At 31.2% G+C, this 26245-nt stretch overlaps 1 protein-coding gene across 3 annotated transcripts in view; it reads right to left on the reverse strand.

The window, feature by feature from the left end:
- The window catches only part of LOC139487605 (caskin-2-like), a 75740-nt gene that overhangs the window by 39280 nt on the left and 10215 nt on the right, over positions 1–26245 (reverse strand). For all 3 annotated transcript variants that reach the window (XM_071272503.1, XM_071272505.1, XM_071272504.1), the window contains exons 5-9: positions 20046–20141; positions 17978–18105; positions 17122–17230; positions 16398–16506; positions 5281–5375 (exon numbers count right to left, since the gene is read on the reverse strand). In XM_071272503.1, the coding sequence (XP_071128604.1) occupies positions 5281–5375; positions 16398–16506; positions 17122–17230; positions 17978–18105; positions 20046–20141 (537 nt within the window). The remainder of the gene's footprint in view (positions 1–5280; positions 5376–16397; positions 16507–17121; positions 17231–17977; positions 18106–20045; positions 20142–26245) is intronic.

Raw genomic sequence — 26245 nt, forward strand, 5'->3', positions numbered from 1 at the left:
TAAATTTTTCATTATTTATCAGTTTACTTTCTTATTTCCATTTCTTGAGGAGGGGAAAGGGTGAGGGGAGTACGAAATGTATTTCAATAGCTTTGTAAAATTCAAAATATTAAATTATATGATCATTTTTGTTGACTTAAACAGATTTTTTGGTAAGATTATCAGTAAAAAGTCAACATTGTTTTCATATCCTAAGACCTCTTTTTCAGACAACAAAAATATAAAAATAGAGTTTTTATCAATAAGAAATAGATATTATATTGTAGAATAAACAGCATGAGAAGATTTGAGACCAGCTGACCAATGTTTACATACATAAACAGGTTCTTGTTTACACATACTATAGATACACATTCCACTCGGTAGGTGTCAAGTACATCTTAATGATTCTGTCTTGTCCATTCACATACAAAGCATGGTCATTAAACTTAGTCAAAAACAATTCTCCTGTCCATTCACAAACCCAGCTCTGTCATAAAACTTAGTCCAAAACAATTCTTATGTCCATTCACAAACCAAGCATGGTCATTAAACTTAGTCCAAAACAATTCTTATGTCCATTCACAAACCAAGCATGGTCATAAAACTTCGTCCAAAACAATTCTTATGTCCATTCACAAACCAAGCATGGTCATAAAACTTAGTCCAAAACAATTCTTATGTCCATTCACAAACCAAGCATGGTCATAAAACTTAGTCCAAAACAATTCTTATGTCCATTCACAAACCAAGCATGGTCATAAAACTTAGTCCAAAACAATTCTTATGTCCATTCACAAACCAAGCATGGTCATAAAACTTAGTCCAAAACAATTCTTATGTCCATTCACAAACCAAGCATGGTCATAAAACTTAGTCCAAAACAATTCTTATGTCCATTCACAAACCAAGCATGGTCATAAAACTTAGTCCAAAACAATTCTTATGTCCATTCACAAACCAAGCATGGTCATAAAACTTAGTCCAAAACAATTCTTATGTCCATTCACAAACCAAGCATGGTCATAAAACTTCGTCCAAAACAATTCTTATGTCCATTCACAAACCAAGCATGGTCATAAAGTTTAGTCCAAAACAATTGTAACAATGTTTAAAGTTTGGTCAGGGTAGGTGTGATAACTATATTTACGTGGCCCTGTATTCTATCTCATGATGTTATGTATAATTCTATATACATTGTACTAACACTTCTAAACATCAAAAACAAACAATGCTAAGATATGAGAAAAAAATATGGGCAAACAATATTGTTATTCAGTTTAAATGCAAAAGACTTTTATTTTTCCATAAAATTAAAATTCTGCTGAGGAGAATGTACATGTATAGTTACATTTAACCTAAGCATAACAAATTTTTGAATTAATCCAATCTCATTAAAAAGCTTTGCACTGAACGGGGCATGATAGAAGAATCTAAATTTTGAACCCTTATAGACCAAGTGAACTTTCTATCTAAAAAAAATTGTAAAGTAAGGCTATCCCAATTTTTTTATGTTTCACACAAAGATTTGTTTTTCTCATTATTATGTGTACCCTGCAATTAGATACATCTACATGGTGGCAGTGTTTATCCTTAGTCTAGACTGTTTATTTACCATTGTATAGTGTTATATTCCACACTTAATTAATCCTGCATATGATACTTATGCTAATTACATAGATTTCCCATGGTAACTATTAATAAATTAGTTCTGTGGTCAGAAAACTTATCAATTACTTAAAGATATAAAGGACAAAATGTTGTCCAAAAAGGATGAATTTGGAAATGTCTTTCAAAGCTTTAACTTAGTTTTGAAATGTCTTGGAATTAAACTAAAAAAGATAAGCACTGTATATGTTTGAACACTAACAAATTTAAAGACAAAAATAAAAATCTTAATTTTTTTCTAAGCATTTGTATTCTACAAGAAGTATTTAAGAAATACACTACAGTTGTTTATTTTTTTTTTAACCTCAAAGTTCTTGACATATATTTTTTAAGTTAAAAATTAAATTCAACAGACTTATTTTGTTCTTTTCCATAGTCAGTAGTATACATAATCTATTATCTATTCACCATGATTTTATAATGGAGAAAACTTGTAAAATTACTTGTGGACACTCCAACAATTATTGTTTGAATCAATTTATCCATTCTTTAGACGAAACTGCAGTGGTCCAACAAACAAGTAACACATTAAGTAATATTTGGTCCAAAGGCAGGTCCTTAGTTTGATTTTTTTCCTTTCCTGTTACTTCTTTCATTAAATTTCATTTTAAAGGAATTTGCAGTTAAGATACTGGTTTAATGTTTAAAGACATATAAATCTGAAAAATGTGAGAAGAATGACATATTTACACTAAAGTGTTCATGTAAATAAGGAAACTAAAGGTGTGAACATATTATAATATGATCACTCTTGGTAGTCTCGTAAAAATTGTCACAATTGTTCCATTAGTTCAAAATAGAAAGAAATACTTAATACTATATACTCAAGTTAGAGTACAGTGGAATTTAGTGCATTTAAAAAACTTTACCAGGTTTGTTTGAGTACTATCAATAGTTAAAGAAAATTTGTCATGGCTTTGGAATTTTATGTCAAGTAGGAAAACGACTTTGGAAAAAACCTTATTGCATTACCTAATCTTTAATCAATAATATTAAAATATTGTGAAGGGCAACAGACATCAAAAGTAATAGCGACTGAAAATCTTTTTGTGGAACGACAATATTTACTATTAGAATAACTAATTCACCAAAACCAGGAGTTGTTCTTTCATGTTTAAAGTACACAAAAAAAAAACCAAGAACATTTGAAACAATCATTAGTAGTTCAACTTAAACAACTATGGATTCAAGAAAAAGATGGATGTTTAAATATCATTTTTGTAAACTTGTTTCCTGTTTTCATTTCACATTGTACTAAAAGGTTAACACTGCCATATCATGGGTAGAATTGTGTAGCTCAGCCTTAGAATCATTTTCTGAAGATGGTTTATATCACTCAAGTAATATTCTGTTTAAATACCTTCCCTCCCCACCTCACCTCAACCCCTCCAACAGTTTGAATCTTATAGATGTACATATGAAACATAATGTTGTGCTCTTATAAGAAGCTTCTGAAATAATCCTAAATATGTAGTTTGCCTCTTCTTAGGAATTCTAGGGACATTTAGAATAACAATTGCAGTATCACAACAGATGAACCTAAATCCAAACATTGTCATGTAAAATACCGCAATGTGATGCTTCAAACTAATTCTAGGAGACACAATGCAAAAACACACTAATCATGAAATGAAGTATTAAAAAGTGTCATCACTATTTTATTTAAATCTGAACGAAAGATGAAAATTACCCACATAAATTAAACTAAACAATAAAACAGTATCCAGTAAACCAAATTATGAAAAAAAACATACTTCTTAATAGTCCTAAGCATACTACCAAGAATCATATGCTACTGATCTGATGCTCTCAACATTAAACACAGGTCCATCTTAAAACTAGGTCTTGGTCCTTCATTTAACAGTTATCTTGTTTGACCTTGACTTGACATGACGTTTACAATACATGAAGTTATCATACATAAAACACTGACCTTAAAAAGTGATAACACTTGACCAAAAACAAACAAATCTCAGCCAGACCTACTGGACATACAAACTTCTGTGATTTCATCATCAGGGAACCAGTTAAAAGTTGTATTACTCATTGCAATATTAATGTTCTTATCCATGACATAATGTTAACATGTATCTTATATCATGTGTAATAAGTGACATGTCACTAAAATAGACTTAAACTAAGCAATCATTTTTATCTGTATAACATCAGATTATAAAATAAATATACAAATAAGATGTAGGATGCTTGCCAATGAGACAACTCTCAACCAGAGACCAAATGATGTAGAAATTTATAACAACTATAGGTTATAGAACAGCCTTTGGCTAGGGCAAAACCCATACAGCATAGTGAAGCTATTAAAGGATACAAAACAAGAAAACAAGAAAACCAACATCACTTAATCTAAACTAACTTGTGAATTGTGCATTTTTTCAGAGAAAAATAAGGATAATAAGCAGAATTACAGCATAGTAGAATAATTCAATAAAAGAAGTAGGTGTCAAAGCTATTTCACTTAAATCACAAATATATGAAATTTTGTTGGCAAAGGGGAGATAATTTAGTTCTATTTGAACTGAATAAAAAAAGAATAAATCAATTGGAGCCACATATAAATAGTAATCTATTTCTGTGATACATCATACACTAATTAGACATCTCATAAATAGATAACAAATTTCACCAATTTGCATTATTTAATAACGGGAAGTTCACCTTTGACATTTTAATTGATAAGACTGTCAAACATTTTTAATAAAGCAAGCTCTTCATGTTAATAAAAAAAAAACCCACATAATTGGTTCAAATCATTATCCCCAAAAAATCTAAGGCAAAATATCTACTCTTTGAAAGCTTGAAAAAATAACACCTCTAATTTGAAACTATTTTTGAAGAGTACACAACAACCACTTACAGAGAATACCTACTATGGTCCGGTATGATAACTAGTTATAATGATATTTACAGAAGGCCTAACACTAATCTGGTAGTATCACAGTTCAAGGAAACTTCATGTATCATTTCTATATAATTCTATTCTACAATGATATTCATATATTATAAACCAATTACAAATGACGGGGATTTACCCTGCTACTTCTAAATGCAGTAGTAACCAACAATTAACACAAGAGTGCTGCTTTAATGATCATCATTGAATTTATATTGAAAGTCTTTATGATAAAGGTTTTACTACAAGTATCACATTATTATTATCAATGATTCAATAAGATGTCAAGGTCAGACAAGCACTACCAAATAGACATGTACACCATACAATCATTCAGTACACCAAATGTAGTAACATTAATTGTCCATAGGATTTTATATGCTGACCTAACCTGGCTAACCACAAAAACTTAACATTGACCAATCAACATGAAAATGAGGTCAAGCTTGGACAAAACTTGCAATACACACTTTTACACCTTAAATTCCTTCCATAAAACAACTAAAGTATACTTTTTGTGACAAATATACTTTACACAAAAATCTAGACATTCTGAACATGGTTTTAGTACCCAGATGAATTCACAAGGTTAATTGGTTATAAAAAATTACAGCATAACCCTTTATGTGCAAAAGACTGAGAAGTTTATCTAAACCAAAAAATAAATTAGTTCAGGAATCTTTAAAGCACAAGTTTCCTGTCATGTTAGAGAGAACACTTACCCGTATTATATCCCCTTCCTTAAATGTCAGCGACTGTGGATCATACACATTAAAATAATCCTTAATAGCTCTAGCTTGTACAGCAAAACTAGCTTCTGGAAAATTAAAAACAATTTGTTGTTAAAACATAACAATTGCTAATCAATAAACATTAAATACCTTCAATAAAGTCAAAAATATATTTCAAATAAATCAGTGGTTATCAAAAATTCCTATATCACGGCTAATAAAAGATTTAACAGCTTTTTTATCCACACATTGTATCAGTTTTCCTATAAACTCAGCTAGTCAAATATAAGGTAAAAAGCTACATTTCAAGTTTTTCACCAGAGACAAAACTGTCCTGTAATCCTACTAATCATGATTGTAATGCAACAACGTTTGTAACGTTCATTTTGATTGGATTACGTCACTTTTTTATATGGCATCAATTGACAAATGATGCTATGGGACGTATGTGCAAGCGCAGACGAAATATTGCAGATTTTAATTACATGTTTCAACGTTGTTTTCTTTTCTGTCAGTTTCATTAGAATTTAGATACCAATAATGTATTTTAAGCTCTGACAGCATCAAATGGGGATTTGATGGCCGCTGGCGCATCGCCAGTAAACTTAATTTGCGACCATCAAATCCCCAATTGATGCCGTTGGAGCTTAAAATACAATACAGTTATCTCCTAAACAACAGCCTTATGAATACTATCAATGAACTAAATCTGTGAACAAACTATCAAATAATCCTGTAAATGCTAAAACAAATCTTATGAACACTATCAATGAACTAAATGTGTGAACAAACTATCAAGTAATCCTGTAAGTGCTAAAAAACATCTTGTGAACATTTTCAATGAACAACCTGTTTGAACGCACTATCATCTATTCCTAAACGTGCAGAACAGCCTGTGGAACACTATGGATGAATTGTGTGAACAACTGACAAGTAATCCTGTTAGTGCAGAACAACCACCTTGTGAATGCTTTCAATAAACTGGATGTGTGAACAAACTGTCATGAAATCCTGCCACTCTTATGAATACAATTAAGGAATTATCATTCCTGTTCATTAATCACTAAACAAATCTCCAATGAACTTTGGACTTGACTCATCATTAGTATATTTACACTAACACTAAAATCACAGAACCTTTTATAGCTGTACAACTCTACAAATGAGGACTTGCCAAGTATATATATACTTTTTATAGTTTATGTTACATATAAAGTATTTTTCATTTCTGTTTTAACATACTACAACTCCTTCAGCTAATTTACTTATCAAATAATTCTTCTACCACAAAGGCAAAGGTGAAACAAAAACATTTTCTTACATATACCTCAGGATTTAAAAAGGTTGACACATATAAAATAAAATCTATGAATAAGACGAACATTTCCCCACCTGAGTAACAAATAAATTAACAGCATCAAAAGAAATGTTAACATTGAAATCTCTGATCAAAATTTAATTGATAACTGAAGCATGTGAAAATCTCCTCCCAGCTATAAATTTTACAGAAAAACAAACATTAGCTAGTTCATCAAAACACAAATTCATCTTTGTTTATTTGGGTTTTTTTTCCAATTTATTTTTTAGTTACCTTCAATAAACAAGAGGCTCTCAAGAGCCTGAATCGCTCACCTGAATTTTTTTGGTTTAATCTCTCATCAATGATTATTTTGGCTTTTCAATTTATTTAAATGTTCTTTGAATCGTCCTATTTTCTTCAAAAGCAAAAAAAAATCATTTTCTCCTATGTTCTATTTTAGCCATAGGAGCTATGTTTCTTGACATACAAGGAAATGAAATATAAAATTTATACTAGATACTCTGAAACTCTGAAACTCATTTAGCCTAAGTTTGGCTGAAATTGATACAGCAGTTTCATAAGAGAAGATTTTTTAAAGTAAGTCAACATGGTGAACAAATTGTGAAAAAAGTCTTTAAAGGGCAATAACTCCTAAAGAGGTCAATTGACAATTTTGGTCAAATTGACTTATTTGTAGATCTTACTTTGCTCATCATATTTGCTGTTTACAGTTTATCTTTATCTATAATAATATTCAAGATAATGACCAAAAACTGCAAAATTTCCTTAAAATTACCAATTAAGTGGCAGCAACCCAACAATTGGATGTTTGATTCATCTGAAAATTTCAGGGCTGATAGATATTGACCTAAAGAACATTTTTACTCCATGTCAGATTTGCTCTTAATGCTTTCGTTTTTGAGATATAAGCCAAAAACTGCATTTGACACCTATGTTCTATTTTAAGTAACGGCGGCCATGTTTTTTGACGGATCAAAAATCAAAGCACACACTTTGTGCAGGATAATCTAAGGAACAACCATGCTAAGTTTTAACCAAATCCATTCAGTAGTTTCAGAGGAGAAGATTTTTTAAAGTTAGCAAATATGATGAACAAATTGTGAAAAATGGTCATTAAAGGACAATAACCCCTTAAGGGGTCAATTGACAATTTTGGTCAAATTAACTTATTTGTAGATCTTACTTTGCTGATCTTTTTTGCTGTTTACAGTTTATCTTTATCTATAATAATATTCAAGATAATGACCAAAAACTGCAAAATTTCCTTAAAATTACCAATTAAGTGGCAGCAACCCAACAATGGTTTGTTTGATTCATCTGAAAATTTCAGGGCTGATAGATCTTGACCTAATGAACATTTTTACTCCATGTCAGATTTGCTCTAAATGCTTTCGTTTTTGAGATATAAGCCAAAAACTGCATTTGACCCCTATGTTCTATTTTAAGTAACAGCGGCCATGTTTTTTGACGGATCAAAAATCAAAGCACACACTTTGTGCAGGATAATCTAAGGAACAATCATGCTAAGTTTTAACCAAATCCATTCAGTAGTTTCAGAGGAGAAGATTTTTTAAAGTTAGCAAATATGATGAACAAATTGTGAAAAATTGTCATTAAAGGACAATAACCCCTTAAGGGGTCAATTGACAATTTTGGTCATATTAACTTATTTGTAGATCTTACTTTGCTCATCATATTTGCTGTTTACAGTTTATCTTTATCTATAATAATATTCAAGATAATGACCAAAAACTGCAAAATTTCCTTAAAATTACCAATTAAGTGGCAGCAACCCAACAATTGGATGTTTGATTCATCTGAAAATTTCAGGGCTGATAGATATTGACCTAATGAACATTTTTACTCCATGTCAGATTTGCTCTTAATGCTTTCGTTTTTGAGATATAAGCCAAAAACTGCATTTGACACCTATGTTCTATTTTAAGTAACGGCGGCCATGTTTTTTGACGGATCAAAAATCAAAGCACACACTTTGTGCAGGATAATCTAAGGAACAACCATGCTAAGTTTTAACCAAATCCATTCAGTAGTTTCAGAGGAGAAGATTTTTTAAAGTTAGCAAATATGATGAACAAATTGTGAAAAATGGTCATTAAAGGACAATAACCCCTTAAGGGGTCAATTGACAATTTTGGTCAAATTAACTTATTTGTAGATCTTACTTTGCTGATCTTTTTTGCTGTTTACAGTTTATCTTTATCTATAATAATATTCAAGATAATGACCAAAAACTGCAAAATTTCCTTAAAATTACCAATTAAGTGGCAGCAACCCAACAATGGTTTGTTTGATTCATCTGAAAATTTCAGGGCTGATAGATCTTGACCTAATGAACATTTTTACTCCATGTCAGATTTGCTCTAAATGCTTTCGTTTTTGAGATATAAGCCAAAAACTGCATTTGACCCCTATGTTCTATTTTAAGTAACAGCGGCCATGTTTTTTGACGGATCAAAAATCAAAGCACACACTTTGTGCAGGATAATCTAAGGAACAATCATGCTAAGTTTTAACCAAATCCATTCAGTAGTTTCAGAGGAGAAGATTTTTTAAAGGTAGCAAATATGATGAACAAATTGTGAAAAATTGTCATTAAAGGACAATAACCCCTTAAGGGGTCAATTGACAATTTTGGTCATATAAACTTATTTGTAGATCTTACTTTGCTGATCTTTTTTGCTGTTTACAGTTTATCTTTATCTATAATAATATTCAAGATAATGACCAAAAACTGCAAAATTTCCTTAAAATTACCAATTAAGTGGCAGCAACCCAACAATGGTTTGTTTGATTCATCTGAAAATTTCAGGGCTGATAGATCTTGACCTAATGAACATTTTTACCCCTGTCAGATTTGCTCTAAATGCTTTCGTTTTTGAGATATAAGCCAAAAACTGCATTTGACCCCTATGTTCTATTTTAAGTAACGGCGGCCATGTTTTTTGACGGATCAAAAATCGAAGCGCACATTTTGTGCAGGATATACTAAGGAACAATCATGTTAAGTTTCATTCAAATCCATTCAGTAGTTTCAGAGGAGAAGATGTTTGAAAAATTGTTAACGACGAACGACGACGACGACGACGACGACGACGACGACGGACGCCAAGTGATGAGAAAAGCTCACATGGCCTTTTAGGCCAGGTGAGCTAATGACAATATAATACACAGATGACAATGTAACTTTCTAATTGAAAGATAAAAGTATTATTTACCTGTTATACAAGGTTATGTCATGAAGTAAAAGTGGCCTACATACCATAATAGTCAATTTATGCACATAGATAATACACCTGAGAAAACTTTTACCTGTATTTACCTGATAAAAATTCATCAACTTTCTTACTTATATAGCTATCAGTTAACTCTCGGATTTAGTAACTTTTAATTTAATTGTATTGAAAATAGTAATCTAAAGACCTATCCTGACCTAACCTTTTTGTACAAGGTTGAAATTCTAAACTTTTTATTGTATTGTAAATACCATAAAATATCTTTGAAATACAGAACACCCACTATAGAGACATAGGATTGAATTGACTTTTTTGTAATTTAAATAACTTCTCCAATGTAAACAATTATTAAGGGGAGATAACCAAGAACTACAGGTGGAAAAGGTAATTGTCATGTTATCATGTATTTCACATGAAAACTTTTAGACTGTGTTACATCCCAATCACTCTTGAAATGACTAAAATGCAATGTTTGTAACCTTTTTTTTCTTATTATAAATGAGAAAATGAAGGAATTCTAATGTTAAATGGAGATTTGATATTAATTTATAAATTACAGTAACCTTTACAATTAAAAATTTTAATTCATCTTAATTTGATGGCTTTAATTTTATGGCATGATTGTCATACAAATGCAAGGTTTAATATACTTAATTGCTTCTCTGAGGCCAGCCTGATACGACCGCAGAGGATGAACCATGAAGAGTTGGGTCAAATTTGGACACAATATTCAAGCTTGATACTGTCTGAATTTTGATTAAGATCAAATTTTTGACGTTATATAGGTTCCTGACACACACAAAAGACCTTACAAATCTATTGCGCAATACTGTGCAAGTGAAGGTTTCTTCTTTCTTCTTGAAACTTTTCAAAAATTTGAAATTTGAAAAAATTTGAAAAAAAATAAAATGAACCCCTTAAAAAAATTGGACCCCCCAAACTTTTTAAATCCCCCCTTGGAGCAATTACCCCTAAATTCAATCCAAAACTTTGTAGTATGGAACCTTGTGGTACAATTTCAAAGAGATCCATTCACTTAAACACAAGTTATTGTCTGGAAACTAGAAAAATGCTTGTTTTTGGCCCGTTTTTCCTGCATGTTTGGGGCAATTACCCCCAAACTCAATTTTGGGATATGGAACCTTGTGGTACAATGTCGATGAGATCCATACACTCACACACAAGTTATTGTCTGGAAACTACAAAAATGCTTGTTTTATGCCCCTTTTTTTACCCTTAATTCCTAAACTGTTGGCACCATAACCCCCAAAATGAATCCCAATCTTCTACCTGTGGTATTGAACATTGTGGTACAATTTCAGAGCAATCAAAATACTTATACACAAGTTATAATCCTGAAACTAGAAAAATGCTTGTTTTGGGCCCCATTTTGGCCCCTAATTCCTAAACGATTGGTACCATCATCCCAAAATCATTTCCAACATCTTTTGTGGTATTGAACCTTCTTAAAATATTCATAAAGATCCATTCCCTTAACTAAAGTTATTGTCTGGAAACCAAATGTGTCTTCGAACAACGACGCAGACCACATCATACCATTATACGATCCCCCAAAAAATGTTTGCAGTCGTATAAAAACCTTTGTTCAATGAAATAAAAAAGGACTACCCTCATTCAATCATCAACTGCTTATAACTGGATGGTTTCAAGAGAATTTCTCAAGAATAGCCAGTACAGGTATATAAGAACATTGATCTATACAATATACTTGAAGTTTAGTACTTTTTTTTGCCTTTTCTGTTTTGACAAAAATGTGGAATAATTATCAGATAAATGAGGTTTGGTGAATGCTTGGTAAAAAGATGATCATAATCATTACACTGAATTAGATATTAAGCAGAATAAATCTATCAAAAAAAACAAATAATATAATGACTGATGTCCAGAATGTAAAGATATATATATCACTTTTAGTCAATAACCATGCAATATGTTCATCTATAATAAACATTAAACTTTTAGGCTAGACAAGGTCGTCAAATATCTGATTGAGATTCAATACTTTCCCAAGCCGGAGAGTCAGTAAGACGAGACCAGATTTTAGGAGTGTTTAAATTAAATTGCCATCTTTATACACTATTTTGGTAATACTATACAATAGGTGCCATTTTTTGATGGATCTATTTAAATACCAGTTTATGGTATATTTTATGTATAAGGGTGTGTTTGTTATAATAGAAGCTCATGTTTTAGATCAGAAATAAAACATGTATTAGAAAGCCTGTAGGTGTTCCATAAAATATACATTTTTTATGCCGATACATATTTCACTTTTAATTTCGATATTTAAATTGACACATTCAATATGTTTATAACCACAGAAAAATATACTGAGAACTATTACAATGACTGTGCTGTTCAGAATTACAAAGTCGTGAATTTGATTAATAATTCAACTTGAGTAGATATGAATAAATCTAAAAATTTTCACTGCAAAATAATAATTTTTTCAAAAGATAGTTTCATGAATCTTTAAGAGAAGGTTCAATTACATGTTTTGGTTGGTGAATAAAAAACATTTTTTTCCAATGTTTTATGTTTTAACTATGAAATCAAATGATCCTTAATACATGTATCACAAAGGGTTTCTGAAAAAAGCCAAACTTAATCCAATTCATATCAGGAAATGTTGATAAAAATGGTCTCTCTTTTGCAAAACGTGGATTACTGAAGACATGATTAAAATACAAATTGTATGTGCATCATGACATTCACATATAACATGCACATATAAAGGAACAAAAATTACATTGTGCAGTATTACATCACCTTAAGTTAAGGACAAAAGGGTAAAATGTAGGTCATGATGACCTAACTCTCTTTTTAAAAAATGTATTATACTGAACATCAAAACAGATGCATCTTACAGATTTGCTTGGAGAAATATCATATTTCAAATGATTCCCGAAAGATATCACATCATTTCCAAGATTTGTCTTAATTTTTCTTTGATCTTTTATAAACTACATAACATTATTTACTTTTACTTATAATTTCAATGAAATGAACTTTTTGATATAAGAACTTTGACATGGCATTTTACATTTCCTGACATAATGTAGGAGGACAGACATATGTAATCCCCTCCAACATATCCTCACTATTTTGCCAGTATTTTGCATTGGTGTAGACATAACTCGAATAAGTCAAGCCCTTTCCGTGTCCCATTTTCTCCTACACGAGGGCTTGAACTCCTTATGATCATTGGCTGCGTCGCCTGCTCTCTGTGAGAGAGAGCCAATCAGCGGCAATCAGGATATGAGTCTGCGCAACTCTCTTGAAATTGTCTTACCAAACACATGTGTTCAATTAACACAAATCCGATAATAATTAATTAACATCAATTAACATCAGTTTACATCATTTATCATCAATTAACATCCGGAACTCCTCCTTCTTTAGCTGTCAATTTAAATCAAAATTCCCATATTGCAAAGCGGTGTGAATTTTCCGGTTGACGGTCTTGATCGAGGAAGACGTTCAGGCGTTAATGTAGCCTTCGTAGATCAGCGGAATATAACGACTGAATTATTCGAGTTAGTGTAGACATCAACAATTTTATCTTAGTTTGTTTGGGTGATATAAATATATCTTTTTCTCATTCACCATTGCGATCATTTATTTCAGATCACCATAAACACTTAGCTAACACTTTTATTCTTATTGAATAACAAGCATTCTGTAAGTATTGCATGGCAATACATAGTCCCCTACAAGTTAAAAAATTCATTGTAAAGGAACAAAATTCTAACATGATCTATAGCTTGTGATGGTGTAAACTATATAACAAATATCAAGTCAATATCTTCATTGAAGCATGATGAAAAAAAGTGTTAAAAACTGATTATCTAAGTGAAATTTTAGGTCCAAGGCCCATTTCTCTGCACCAAATCACCAGACCTTAACAAAATTTGAACTTGATCTGTAACTTGTCATGATAAACCTTTATATCTATTTTCAAATCTATATCTTTAGGCATGACAAAAAAAGTGTGGAAAACTGATTATTTGAGTTAATTTTCTGAGTCATTCAGGCCCATAGTCTCATAAATCTGGAACAACAGACAATAATGTACAGACACAGGAGCAGACATAAAGCCAAATGAACATTTCCAACCAGAGTGCACACGCTAAAATGTCTCGCCTACTTTACTAGCCATTGATGTTATGTTGATAGTCCTAAACATAAAGCTTCACTACAAGTATCACATAAACTTAACATGATCCAAGAAAATGAGGTCAAGGTCAGATAAACCAAACTAAAAATAAATGCACACCTTACAATCATTTTTAAAATACACCAGCTATAGTTGTCCTATTGCTTTTAGTTTCAAAGAAACAGATGAATACAAAAACTAAACATTAAACAATGAACCATATAAATGAGGTCAAGGTCAGATGTACCATGCCAAACAGACAAGTACACATTACAATCCATCTATTTATTAAATATAGATGACATATTGCTTATAGTATTCAGAAATTAATGCTAGGTTTTTATCATTGGGAAAAATGAGTTGTAAACGCAATAATTTGAATTTGCATTTTGAAGTATTTTGTTTCAATTAAACAGGATTTTTATCAATATTGTAAAAATTAAAATCGCATTTAAGTCAAAAATGACAAAATCGCAATAATAAATGCATGCAATAATTTCTGAATTTACAGTATCTTAGGAGAAAACTTGACCATGAAAACTTAACATTGACCAATAAAGCATAAAATTGAGATCAAGGTCAGATGATACTTGACAGACATTGGTTTTTCTGGTTAAATGGTTTTACACTAATAATTTTTGGGGCACTTTATAGCTAGCTGTTTGATGTAAGCCTCAGCTCCGTGTTGAAGACCATACCTTGACCTATAATGGTTTACTTTTATAAATTGTGACTTGGATGGAAAGTTGTCTAATTGGCACTCATACCACATCTTCTTATATCTATACACACCTTACAATCCTTCAATACAACAAATATAGTTTACCTATTGCTTATAGTTTAAGAATAACAAACCAAAACACAAAAACTTTACACTGCCCAATGAACCGTGCAAATGAGGTCAAGGTAAAATAAAATGTGCCAGACTTACATGTACATCATAAGATGTTTACACACATCAAATATAGTTGACCTATCGCATACAGCATTAGAAAAAAGACCAAAACTCAAAAACTTAATTTTGACCACTGAACCATGAAAATAAGGTCAAGGTCAAATGACACTTGCCAGCTGGACATGTACACCTCACAATCATTCCATTCACCAAATATGGTAGACCTCTTGCTTTAAGTATCTGATATATTGACTTGACCACGAAAACTTAACCTTGTTCACTGATCCATGAAATGAGGTCGAAGCAAAATGTAAACTGTCTAAGGGGCATGAGGACCTTGCAAGGTACGCACATACTAGATATAGTTATCCTATTAAAAAAAATTAACATTACGAAATAATATTTTTTTCAAGTAGTCACTGAACCATGAAAATGAGGCCAAGGACAACTGACATATGACAGACAGGAACTTTGTAACAAAAATCATATACAAAGTATGAAGCATCCAGGTCTTCCACCTTCTAAAATATAGAGCTTTTAAGAAGTTAGGTAACAAAGCTGACACTTCCAAATTACTATTTCTATATTGAGCTTTCTGCAGCAAAAGTCGCAGGCTCGACAAAAACACATATATGAACTTGTTTGGGACTATATGTTTATTTAAACCCTAATCTATGCATATTTGAATACCCATTTCATGTGCTGCTTTAAGAGTGTTGACAATCTTGCCACTTCCAGAACAACTGGTACAGACAAAGGGAGACAACTCATATTTTCAAAATGAAATTCTTAGGTTATTATAAGAATGTATTCAATATACCTACATAATTTTATTAACTTTTAGACTACAGGTAATCTAGCTTACTAATGTGGGCAACTAGGCATGATGTAGCATAAATGACCAAAATAGACCCTTCCTATTAGAAATAGTTTGAAATCTTTGGCAGCATAACATGGAGTGTATTTTAGCACTATATAATCCTACCTGTAAGCAGCTGTTTGAGATCTTCAGCGGCTCAACATTGAGTGTATTTAAGCACTATATAAACCTACCTGTAAGAAGTTGTTTGAGATCTTTAGCGGCACAACATTGAGTGTATTTAAGCACTATATAAACCTACCTGTAAGAAGCTGTTTAAGATCTTTAGTGGCACAACATGGTGTGTATTTTAGCACTATATAAACCTACCTGTAAGAAATTGTTTGAGATCTTCAGCAGCACAACATTGAGTGTATTTAAGCACTATATAAACCTACCTGTAAGAAGTTGTATGAGATCTTCAGCAGCACAACATTGAGTGTATTTAAGCACTATATAAACCTACCTGTAAGCAGCTGTTTGAGATCTTTAGCGGCACAGCATTGAGTGTATTTAAGCACTATATAAACCTACCTGTAAGAAGCTGTTTGAGATCCTTAGCGGCACAACATAGAGTGTATTTAAGCACTATATAAACCTACCTGTAAGAAGCTGTTTGAGTTCTTTAGCAGCACGACATGGTGTGTATTTTAGCACTATATCTAAGGCAGTCTCACCATGAGAGTTTGTCCTATTTACATCAACACCACACTGTAAAAAAAAGTTTTAAAAAAGTGACTTTAATCTGAAATAATACTCACCAATTCATGCAAAAATATATATATATATTGACAAGAAAGCTCAAAACTGAATAAGGAATTATCTATAACTACAAAATGCTCAGATTTCTTAGATGGCTTAATCTTACCAAAAGATATATGCTTTTGAGCAAAGAGAGCACACTAACTGTGTCACCTACTAAAACAGATCTTAGGTGAATTTCATGTTTCATTTAGATCATGATTTTAATACAGGTATCACATGATACCTCACATTATCAATAATCTATGAAAATGATGTTACGGTCAGATGAATCCTTCAAAACAGTCATTTACATCTTACAATCAATACATACATCAAATAAAATTGACCTATTGCATATTGTACATGAGAAATAGACTAAATCACTGAAAACTTAACCTTGACCAATGAACCGTGATAATGAGGGCAAGGTCAATTTATAAGTTTCACATCAAGTGAGATTTTGATATCACATTATTCAACTCGAGTCATTCAATCTTAATGTAATGATAAACGAATCTTCAATGGCTTAACAAATAACCAATGAAAAATTCATTTTCCCTTTCATCTACTGGTATTACTTACATCAAGAAGTAATTTAGCAACATCCACTTTTCCACATAATGCAGCCTGGTGGAGACAGGTTCCCTGTTGAGTTAATCTGTTTATATCCATACCAGCTTGCAGCAATAATCTAGTGAAAATAAAATAAGTATCAGCCCATAGAAATAGAATGATTGTTGTTTGCCTTATATAAATGTTCAGAGGCAAATATTTCCCCTATAAAATACAAATAAAATGATAAAAACATATAATATATTACAAATACAGCAAACTCATGATTTGTGTGGAACTAGTTTTTGAGATTCTAATTTTTAACTGAACCATGATTGATTGATTGATTGATTTTTGGTGTTTAACACAACTTTTAGGATATTTCATGGTGGCCAGTTTTTATTGGTGGAGGAAGCCAGAGTCCCTCAAGAAAACCACTGACCTTCCATAGGAAAACTGATAATCCTAGTCAATTGAGATTGGAGTCGATGGCACCTGCATGAGCGGGGTTCGAACTCAGTATTGACTGGCTGGTATTAATTACTTAGACCACTCTGTCACCGAGGCCCCCAATTGAACCATGAGTTGAAGTCTTCAACAAACACAAAATTTGTTAAATATTAATTACAGCTTCTGTTAAAGGGACAAAATCTTGTATCAAAAAATGTTTTTCTAAAATCGATGATGAAGATGGTTCATTTGTATCCACTCACAGTGCATGCAGTCTTACAAATGACAAAGGAAAATTCTACATGTAGTTATATGTACTTCAGAATTTCTACATCACCATTTTTCTACCGAAGAAATTTCTACATGGCTTTTTTTGCTGTGATGTTTCTTATTTCAGATTGTTCTTATGTGTTTTATACATTGCAGTATTTCCTACCTGAGAATTTCTACATGCCCATTCTTAGCAGCCAGATGTAAACAAGTGGTATTACCATCTACCATATCAACAGGAGTTTCAAACAACAAAGAAGCACATAGATTACTTCTCAGTAATAAATCTACAATCTGAAATATAAAGGATTTGCTTAAAATAAATTTGAATCTGTATAACGGTATATATATATCTAACATTGTTGGGTTGATGTTTAGACGAGTTGTATATATATAAATTATATATATATATATATATATATATGAGTTGCGTCGGATATAAACCGACCTTATGCAAGTGCATGTATACCGGTTTATCTAATAAACTTAAATTGATTTTGGGACATTTTTTGGTTAATTTTGAAACAATCAAATACAAAATAAGAGATGAATTTTGTAGGGGTCTAATTACAGTTCAATTTTCAAACAGTAACAGGTTTGCCATTGGGATGTTTTCAACCCGAAATAGGAAATCAGATGTATTGATACTGATTAGCATAAGGCCGATTTCTATCTGACACAGCCCATATATGTATTTAATAATTATTTTTGTACCAATACAGGTAAGCTTAAAATTTTAGATCAAAGGTTTTTACTTAAAAAGGAAGAGGTCCATTGACTAATCAGACCTTGAAAAGTTGAAGCCAGCATTCTTAAAACAGTCAGACACTAACTTAGGTCCTTTAACGAATGAAGAACTACTGTTGTTGTCCTGAGTCAATTCATATATTGCACGATTATTATGTACAATTATAAATGATCCAATGGTCAATTTTGCTGACATTTTTATATGTAAGAAAGACATATTGATCCTATAGTTGCTTACATCCACGTCATTTGAAAGTTGTCTCATTGGACATCATATCACAACTCATTATTTTAAAAGAAAACCATAACTCTATAACATATATTAATAACTACACATTTATCATTTAACTATTCAGAGTTATCTTCCTTAGCTTGCATTTTGAACTTAACATAAAACATAAGTGAAGTATAATAAGAACAAGACATAAGAGTTGAAGGCACAAGAAAAGGACTATCATTTCTATAGGCAGTCTTCACATTGTCAACTAATAAATCAAATTAATGTCCCACGTCATAGACAAAACCTGTGCTCATTCCTCAGTATCTCAAACATAAAATGTCTAAAATTATAGAGGGCCTAATTCAATAGGAATAATGTTTTTAGTTTTCTTAATTCATGTCAAGACTTTTTAAAGCAGGCTATATATGATATGGGTTTTTCTAAGGTGGCGTATAATTGGTTACTTCCATCATTTGTACTCTGTAGGATTGTTGACTCATTGGCAAGAAAACCACATCTTCTCATTTTTATATTCTTAGTTGTGCTGCTGTTATAATGTTTTCCAATAACTGCACCCTGAATTTCCATGTGAAGTAAGTACCTTAAAATTAAGTTTTTTGCCATTCTTATTTCATCGAAGTACAAGATAAAATTGAGAATGGAAATGGGGAATGTGTCAAAGAGACAACAACCCGACCAAATAAAAAACAATAGCAGAGGGTCACCAACAGGTCTTCAATGTAGCGAGAAATTCCCGCACCCGGAGGCGTCCTTCAGCTGGCCCCTAAACAAATATATACTAGTCCAGTGATAATGAACGCCATACTAATTTCCAAATTGTACACAAGAAACTAAAATTAAAATAATACAAGACTAACAAATGCCAGAGGCTCCTGACTTGGGACAGGCGCAAAAATGCGGCGGGGTTAAACATGTTTGTGAGATCTCAACCCTCCCCCTATACCTCTAACCAATGTAGAAAAGTAAACGCATAACAATACGCACATTAGTATGTATCATTGTTGGGACTTTAACCATGGATTTGGCCCAACAAAATTAAGATGGTAATAATTTTGTCCATTAATATTTTAGAACAATTTGATGTTTTTCTACATATAATTCAAATATTACTTAACAGCATAAAATAAGGTCTAGGTCTCCCAAAAGTTTACCAAATTAGCAAAACTATAAAAAATAGTCAATTAAATAAGCATTTATTAGTCCCTGACAAGTGTCTGTTTTAAACCAATCCACTGTAGACTCTTACCCTATATCTTCCAAACTCACATGCCAGATCTAATGGTGTTTTATTCTCATGGTTCAGGATTGCAGGTACCGCATTGTGTAACAGTAATAAGTTGGCCTGAAAAAGATTAAACCAAAGTTATGACAATGTTTATTGATATATGAATAGATTGTATTCTGTATGATTAAATTTGTCCAAGCAGTAAAGACTAACATAACAAAATTCAAATTAAAACCAAAGTCCATTGATATAATAGCCAGGTGCTAGTATTCCGTAAAATGCTGTTAAATATTCACTAGGACCAGGGTCCATTCCAAGGCTGTTAAATATTCACTAGGACCAGGGTCCGTTGCAAGGCAAGCTATGGATATAAGTGACAATTTCAAAACTAAGTCAGTTAAGTAGAACAAGTGAATGAATATATTTACTGGTAACCTTGTACTACATGTAACACATAAATGGATACAATTTCTTCACACAATATTTGGTATCAGAATATGACACACTGTATCTGGTTTCAAGACTTCGTGTATATTTCAGGAAATTATTTGGAATAAAAGATGTCAATCAATAAAATATGTATAAATGTACATAATATAAAAACAAAAACCTCCATGCACTAACATGTTTTTCTCTTTCATTACATTCATATTGTCGCTATTTTCTAGAAATAGGTTATAAAATAATTCGACACACTTTTTTTTTTAATTCACACAATGAAGTAAAAATTTTAAGAGGTTTCTTTTTTAATTAAAACTTAGAATTAAACTGAGACATCATATTTTTGTGAGATGGAATGATCATTGTTGTTATATACTGCAAGTAGATCTAACATTTCTATCTTTTGTAACTTTTAATTGGCAAATCAACACCGTATACATTCTGGGACAACAGGTCAGTTAGAAGGGTATGGGAAAACGTAACTTCATTTTTCTCAATATGTGTGCTGTCAACAATAAATTTGTCAGGATTTAAAAACACCAAGCTCGTCATGAGAAATACAAAATTCACTAATTTATTAACCGTGATTGTCTTATTTTCCATTGTTATGGTTTTATTTCTTTATTTATCTCACTATCAGTATCAAATAAAACATTACAGGAACTTAACACCAGACCCACCCTGTACCCAGCTATACCATTATCAAAGATTGCTCTGTTGTTCACCACTTCAAACGACTTTATTTCATATTTATGTCTCCATAAAGTTTTTTACTCATATCTTATTTATTTTTAAATGCATTTACACAAAATGTGAATTATGCACTTTCAATATATAATTCACTCACATAGTTCTTTTATCTATGAATATATTGAGATATAGCATTAGGTGTCAATAAGACAGCTACCCAACAATAAGAAACCTTCGAAAGACCTCATGAGTATGGGAATGAGAGACAAGCTTAGTTTTAACTGACCAACCAACTGGATAAATGATGCTTATAAAAGGGGGTTTTCATTATAAAAGGTAAGTACAGGTATGATAAGCAAAATAAGACTAATATATATAAACATGCAATAGAAATTAAATCCATTGGAATAGCACTGTATGAAAATGTTAATCTACATCAGATCTGTTTAAAAGTTGGCTTAAACAATCTATCTTTCTTCTTATTGAACACTACAAAATTGCTACTTAAAATCGTAAAAGAACCTTTACTCTGAATTAATTCCATTTGGCACCACCACAGAATAAGTTGTAAGGGTTCGTTGTAGTTATTACAGGGTGGGTGTGTCATATGAAGCTCTTGCCAAATAAAATGTAATTTTACCAATGACGTACATCATATAACAAATTTTTTTTACAGCTGTCTGTCTAATAAATATTTTATCTAAAATTGCAACCATATATCATCGGGGAAAAAATCAATGCTTTACTATACATTGACTTGGTCATATAATAGGTGAAAAATCATCCAGAGGTGTGACCATGATGGACTCAATTGATAAGTGTCTATTCAAAAATAAATGTCCTTTAAAGTCATTTACCATAAAACCACTTTTTTACAGCAATTTAAAGTCAAAAGACACATTTTTTAAAGCAGTCTCTAAAATTTGGAAAAAATACAAGAAAATTCAGACCACACATTATTTGTGTGAAGTATCTCCATGAATGTCAGGAGATAACATCTTCTCCTCGGACATGGCTCAATGACTTTCAAGGACTTTAATATACATCTATATTTAAAGGTTATCATTCATATAAAGCATATATATTACTGTCGTAAAATCTTTAATGTGTGACAAATATATATTACCTGTTTAATTGCAATTATTAAACTAATCCTACAGTTAAACTCCCTTTACTAGGCATATGAAAAGGATAAATTGTATAGTAAGGGTTAGATAACCCCAGAGGATACCTTATAACAAGAGATCAGATAGGACAAGATTTCTTCTTTTGTCAATAAATACAAAATTTAAACATCTTACAGTACCAATTGACATTAATGTAACTTTTGTCTGTTTGTAAGATCAAAATGATAGCCAACAATTGTAGTAAATATTTTGGTCAATAAATTAAAGTAGGATTTATTTTTTTTTAGTGGGGGGGACTAGTGCATAGCTTGAAGACTAAAGAATGCAACAAACTCTATATGCAGTTCTTGACAAAGACTTCTCTTATTTACACTATTGGTATGTTTAAAATTCTCCCTAAAATATGACACTGAGGAAAGACCCCCAATTAGTATTGTTCTGAATAAGCCATCAGAGTGACAGACAAAATAAGTGTAGCTTTGTATATGATCTTTGACCCATCAATGCTTTCTGTATTGAACAATGACTCAGCATGTTTTGATCCACCCATGTCCTGAGATGTTTACAATAGAGAGAACCATGGTCACTGACCACAGTAATTATGTTGGCCTTTTATATTTGGTCATCTATTCTATAAATTGACTTGTGATGGATACAAATCACAGAGGCATTAAATTCAAACTTTAACAACAATAAAATATCTAATTTACTGAGATTATAAATTGTATGAGTATGTCAAATATAACAGTTAGCATCTTTATCTAAGCTGCCGCATTGTAAATGTCCAAGTATATATGAAATAGAATTGAGAATGGAAATAGGGAATAGGTCAATGAGACAACAACCCAAGAGCAGATAACAAACCAACACCACCAATGGGTCTTCAATATGGCAAGAAAACCTTGCACCCAGAGGTAGGCCTCAGCTGGCCCCTAAATAGAAATGTGTACTGTACATAATTTTGTACTATTAAAAATGGACCCTACTAAACACTAAACCATGCCGACAACCTCATTCAAAATTAACTGCAGAAAAATTAACCCATTATTCTAAATATAGGATAAAATGTAGGTAAGTATAACTAAGTAAACAATGTTTGTGTCTATATTTAAGGTGTTATACTGAACCATAAAACTCGACTTAATCCCTTCTACAGATGTTCTAACATAAAAATACTGTTTTATTGGCAATAAGCTGGAAGGTATTACTATGTGGCATATTGTTAAGTCTAGGTATTACTGTGAGGTGTATTGTTAGACCTTGTTTATACTTCAAGGAAGAGATACTTTGATACGTGATCATAAAATTTTATTTTAAATATAAATATTGAAAAAAACTTGAACTGTGATTTATTACTTACTAATGATACACTGCTATCAATCTTCTATAACATATATTGCATGTCCACTTGAAGTTTGATTCTAAATTTCAGAAAGTCTTTTTTTTGGGGGGGGGGATAAGTAATTAGAAAATACAACCTTGCAAAGTGGGTTTTTCTCATTGTTGAAGCACATATGGAGGCCTTTAATTGATTATGTCCACTTAATATGAACTCTGGTGGAAATTCGTTCATAGGCAATCATACAAAATCTCCTTATATTCATAATTTTACAAAATGATGGAAAATTTTGTCAACAATAGTGTTATGAAAGAAATAAAACGCCTTTAAACAGCTGATGATAAAGGACGTCATTACCACCTATAAGGATTTAGTATCATGATCACAGATTGTCTGGATGACGATAGAAGGAAACAGTCGTCAAGTATAAAGTCAATAACATTAATGTATAATAAAAGGAAAATTTTATCAAATATTATTTGCAAAATACCATAAGGAACCTAAAATTCAGTTTAATATTTAAAATTTTAAAAATATTTTTCTCACATCTTTATCTTAAAATCATTTAATACATTTTTTATGACAAAGAAAAGACTAATCTTTTGTTTGACGCTGTAACATAATATTTCTTAAGTTGAGATAATCAATGTTTATCTATGTTTCCATGCATTTAATACTTTATTTTAGAATAGAATCAATTGTTTCCAAATAAAACAGAATCCTTAATCGCAAATTCACATCTGAACTTGAAAGTAACATGGGTCAATTTTGTGTGATTGCATATAATTATCAGATATTAACAGCTTCAAACTGTGATCCTTGGGTTTTATATTGATTAAATCTATTAATCTTGATTGTATTTCAATGTTATGACTAATTGTCACCAATTTTTTCCAGTTAATATTAAAGTGGGAGGAGACAGAAATGTACTTCTTACACCAATTGTTCAAAAGATTGAATAATGTAAACTAACTTATTTTCATAAGTGGTTTATTTTTGTGACTATAAAATTTAGAGAGTATAAATGGCCAAGAATATTTCCAAAATATGGTCAACCGTAATCAGAAATCCTCCAAAGGTAAAGAAATTGTGAAAATAAATGGTCAGGTGGACAGCAAGAACAGTTTAAACTGGAATAAAAGTATCTGTGTTAAATTAAGTTAGTTTATAGTTAAGACAAACCCATGAGATTCAGTATTTAACAATTGCATGTTTTTAATACACTAGAAATGCAAAATCATATAATATGTAAATATAATTCTTAAAAGGATTTTGTTTTAAGTAAAGTCATTTATAGTCTTAAATTTGGAAAAATTTAAATGATGAATTTTGTTATGCAATTGTATATATCAAGCATTCACTTACAAAAAAAGAAACGGAACAAAAGACATCCGACAGGAGGAGAATTTGTGACATTAATATGATGTATTGTATATTACCTGCATGTAAAAAAATGATGTTAATTTTGTTATTCTAATTAACCAGAGGTGACAACTATCACACTTCTTTACACATTACATGTCAATTAATTTGTCAATTTATGTCAGGATGTATCAATACACGTTTTTTTGTGTTCCATTAAGGATTGTCTAATGAAAAGCAAACCATCCTTTATAACAAAGGCATCTGAAGGACATGTACAAGCCTAAATTTGTCCAAAACAATCAATAAAGGGGGGTTCCAACCCCAAGACTCCTCCTCCCTGAGACTGCCACAGTTTTAATTTCAATTGTCATTTTTTTGGGGGCAAAAAACAGGAAATTAAAAATGCTACAACCATGAATTTTTTTTAACAAAGAAATAAGCTGAATTCCTAAATACTTTTAAAAGTAACTTGTTCAATTACGACAAATTTAAGTTTTTAAAGTATGTTGAAGATTTTGACTGATTGAAAGTCTTTAAATTTCACCATATCCTTGACAAGAAGGACTAAAGAACCCTTGAGTTGAGTTGAGATTGTCATACAATAGAAAGAAGACCATCACTTGATGTAATCTATTACATTGATTTTTTTGTGCAGGTAAGGCCAAGGTACATGATTTAATGACAATTTAATTTCTTTGATGATTGATTCTCACCTGAACAGGTAAGAAAATACTATCTATTACTATTTATGACAGTAGAACTGAATATACTGTGAAATTTTTGATAAAGTTTCACATCTTATTAACAATGACACTTTTTTCTGTGAGCAAACGATTTGAATATTAATATTAATATTCTAACTTCATGAATGTGAAATTTTTGTGCAAACTTGACAAACTTTTGATCTTGGTTTCATTTTCCACTGGATTAGACAAATTTCACTTCTGAATAAAGATTTTATGCATCACTCCATTTTAATTTCTTGTCATGCTGTCTTCCTTTGCTTATCAATTCAAATTTTATTCTCAGACTTGATAAAATAAAAACAAGGCTTTACTATAGGAATGTAAACATAAAACATTCAAAAAATTATTTGTCAAAATATCAATTTTATGCAATGCATAATTTTTTTGTAGAAAACATAATACATATTTCAATATTTACTACATTAGCAAATACATTTTAAACTGCATATAACAGCTGTTAAATTGTGCAAAATGGTGTGTTTATTACGATTAAGATTGTTAAATTTAATATCT

Source organism: Mytilus edulis, chromosome 9 (assembly GCF_963676685.1).
Source record: "Mytilus edulis chromosome 9, xbMytEdul2.2, whole genome shotgun sequence".
NCBI lineage: Eukaryota > Metazoa > Mollusca > Bivalvia > Mytilida > Mytilidae > Mytilus > Mytilus edulis.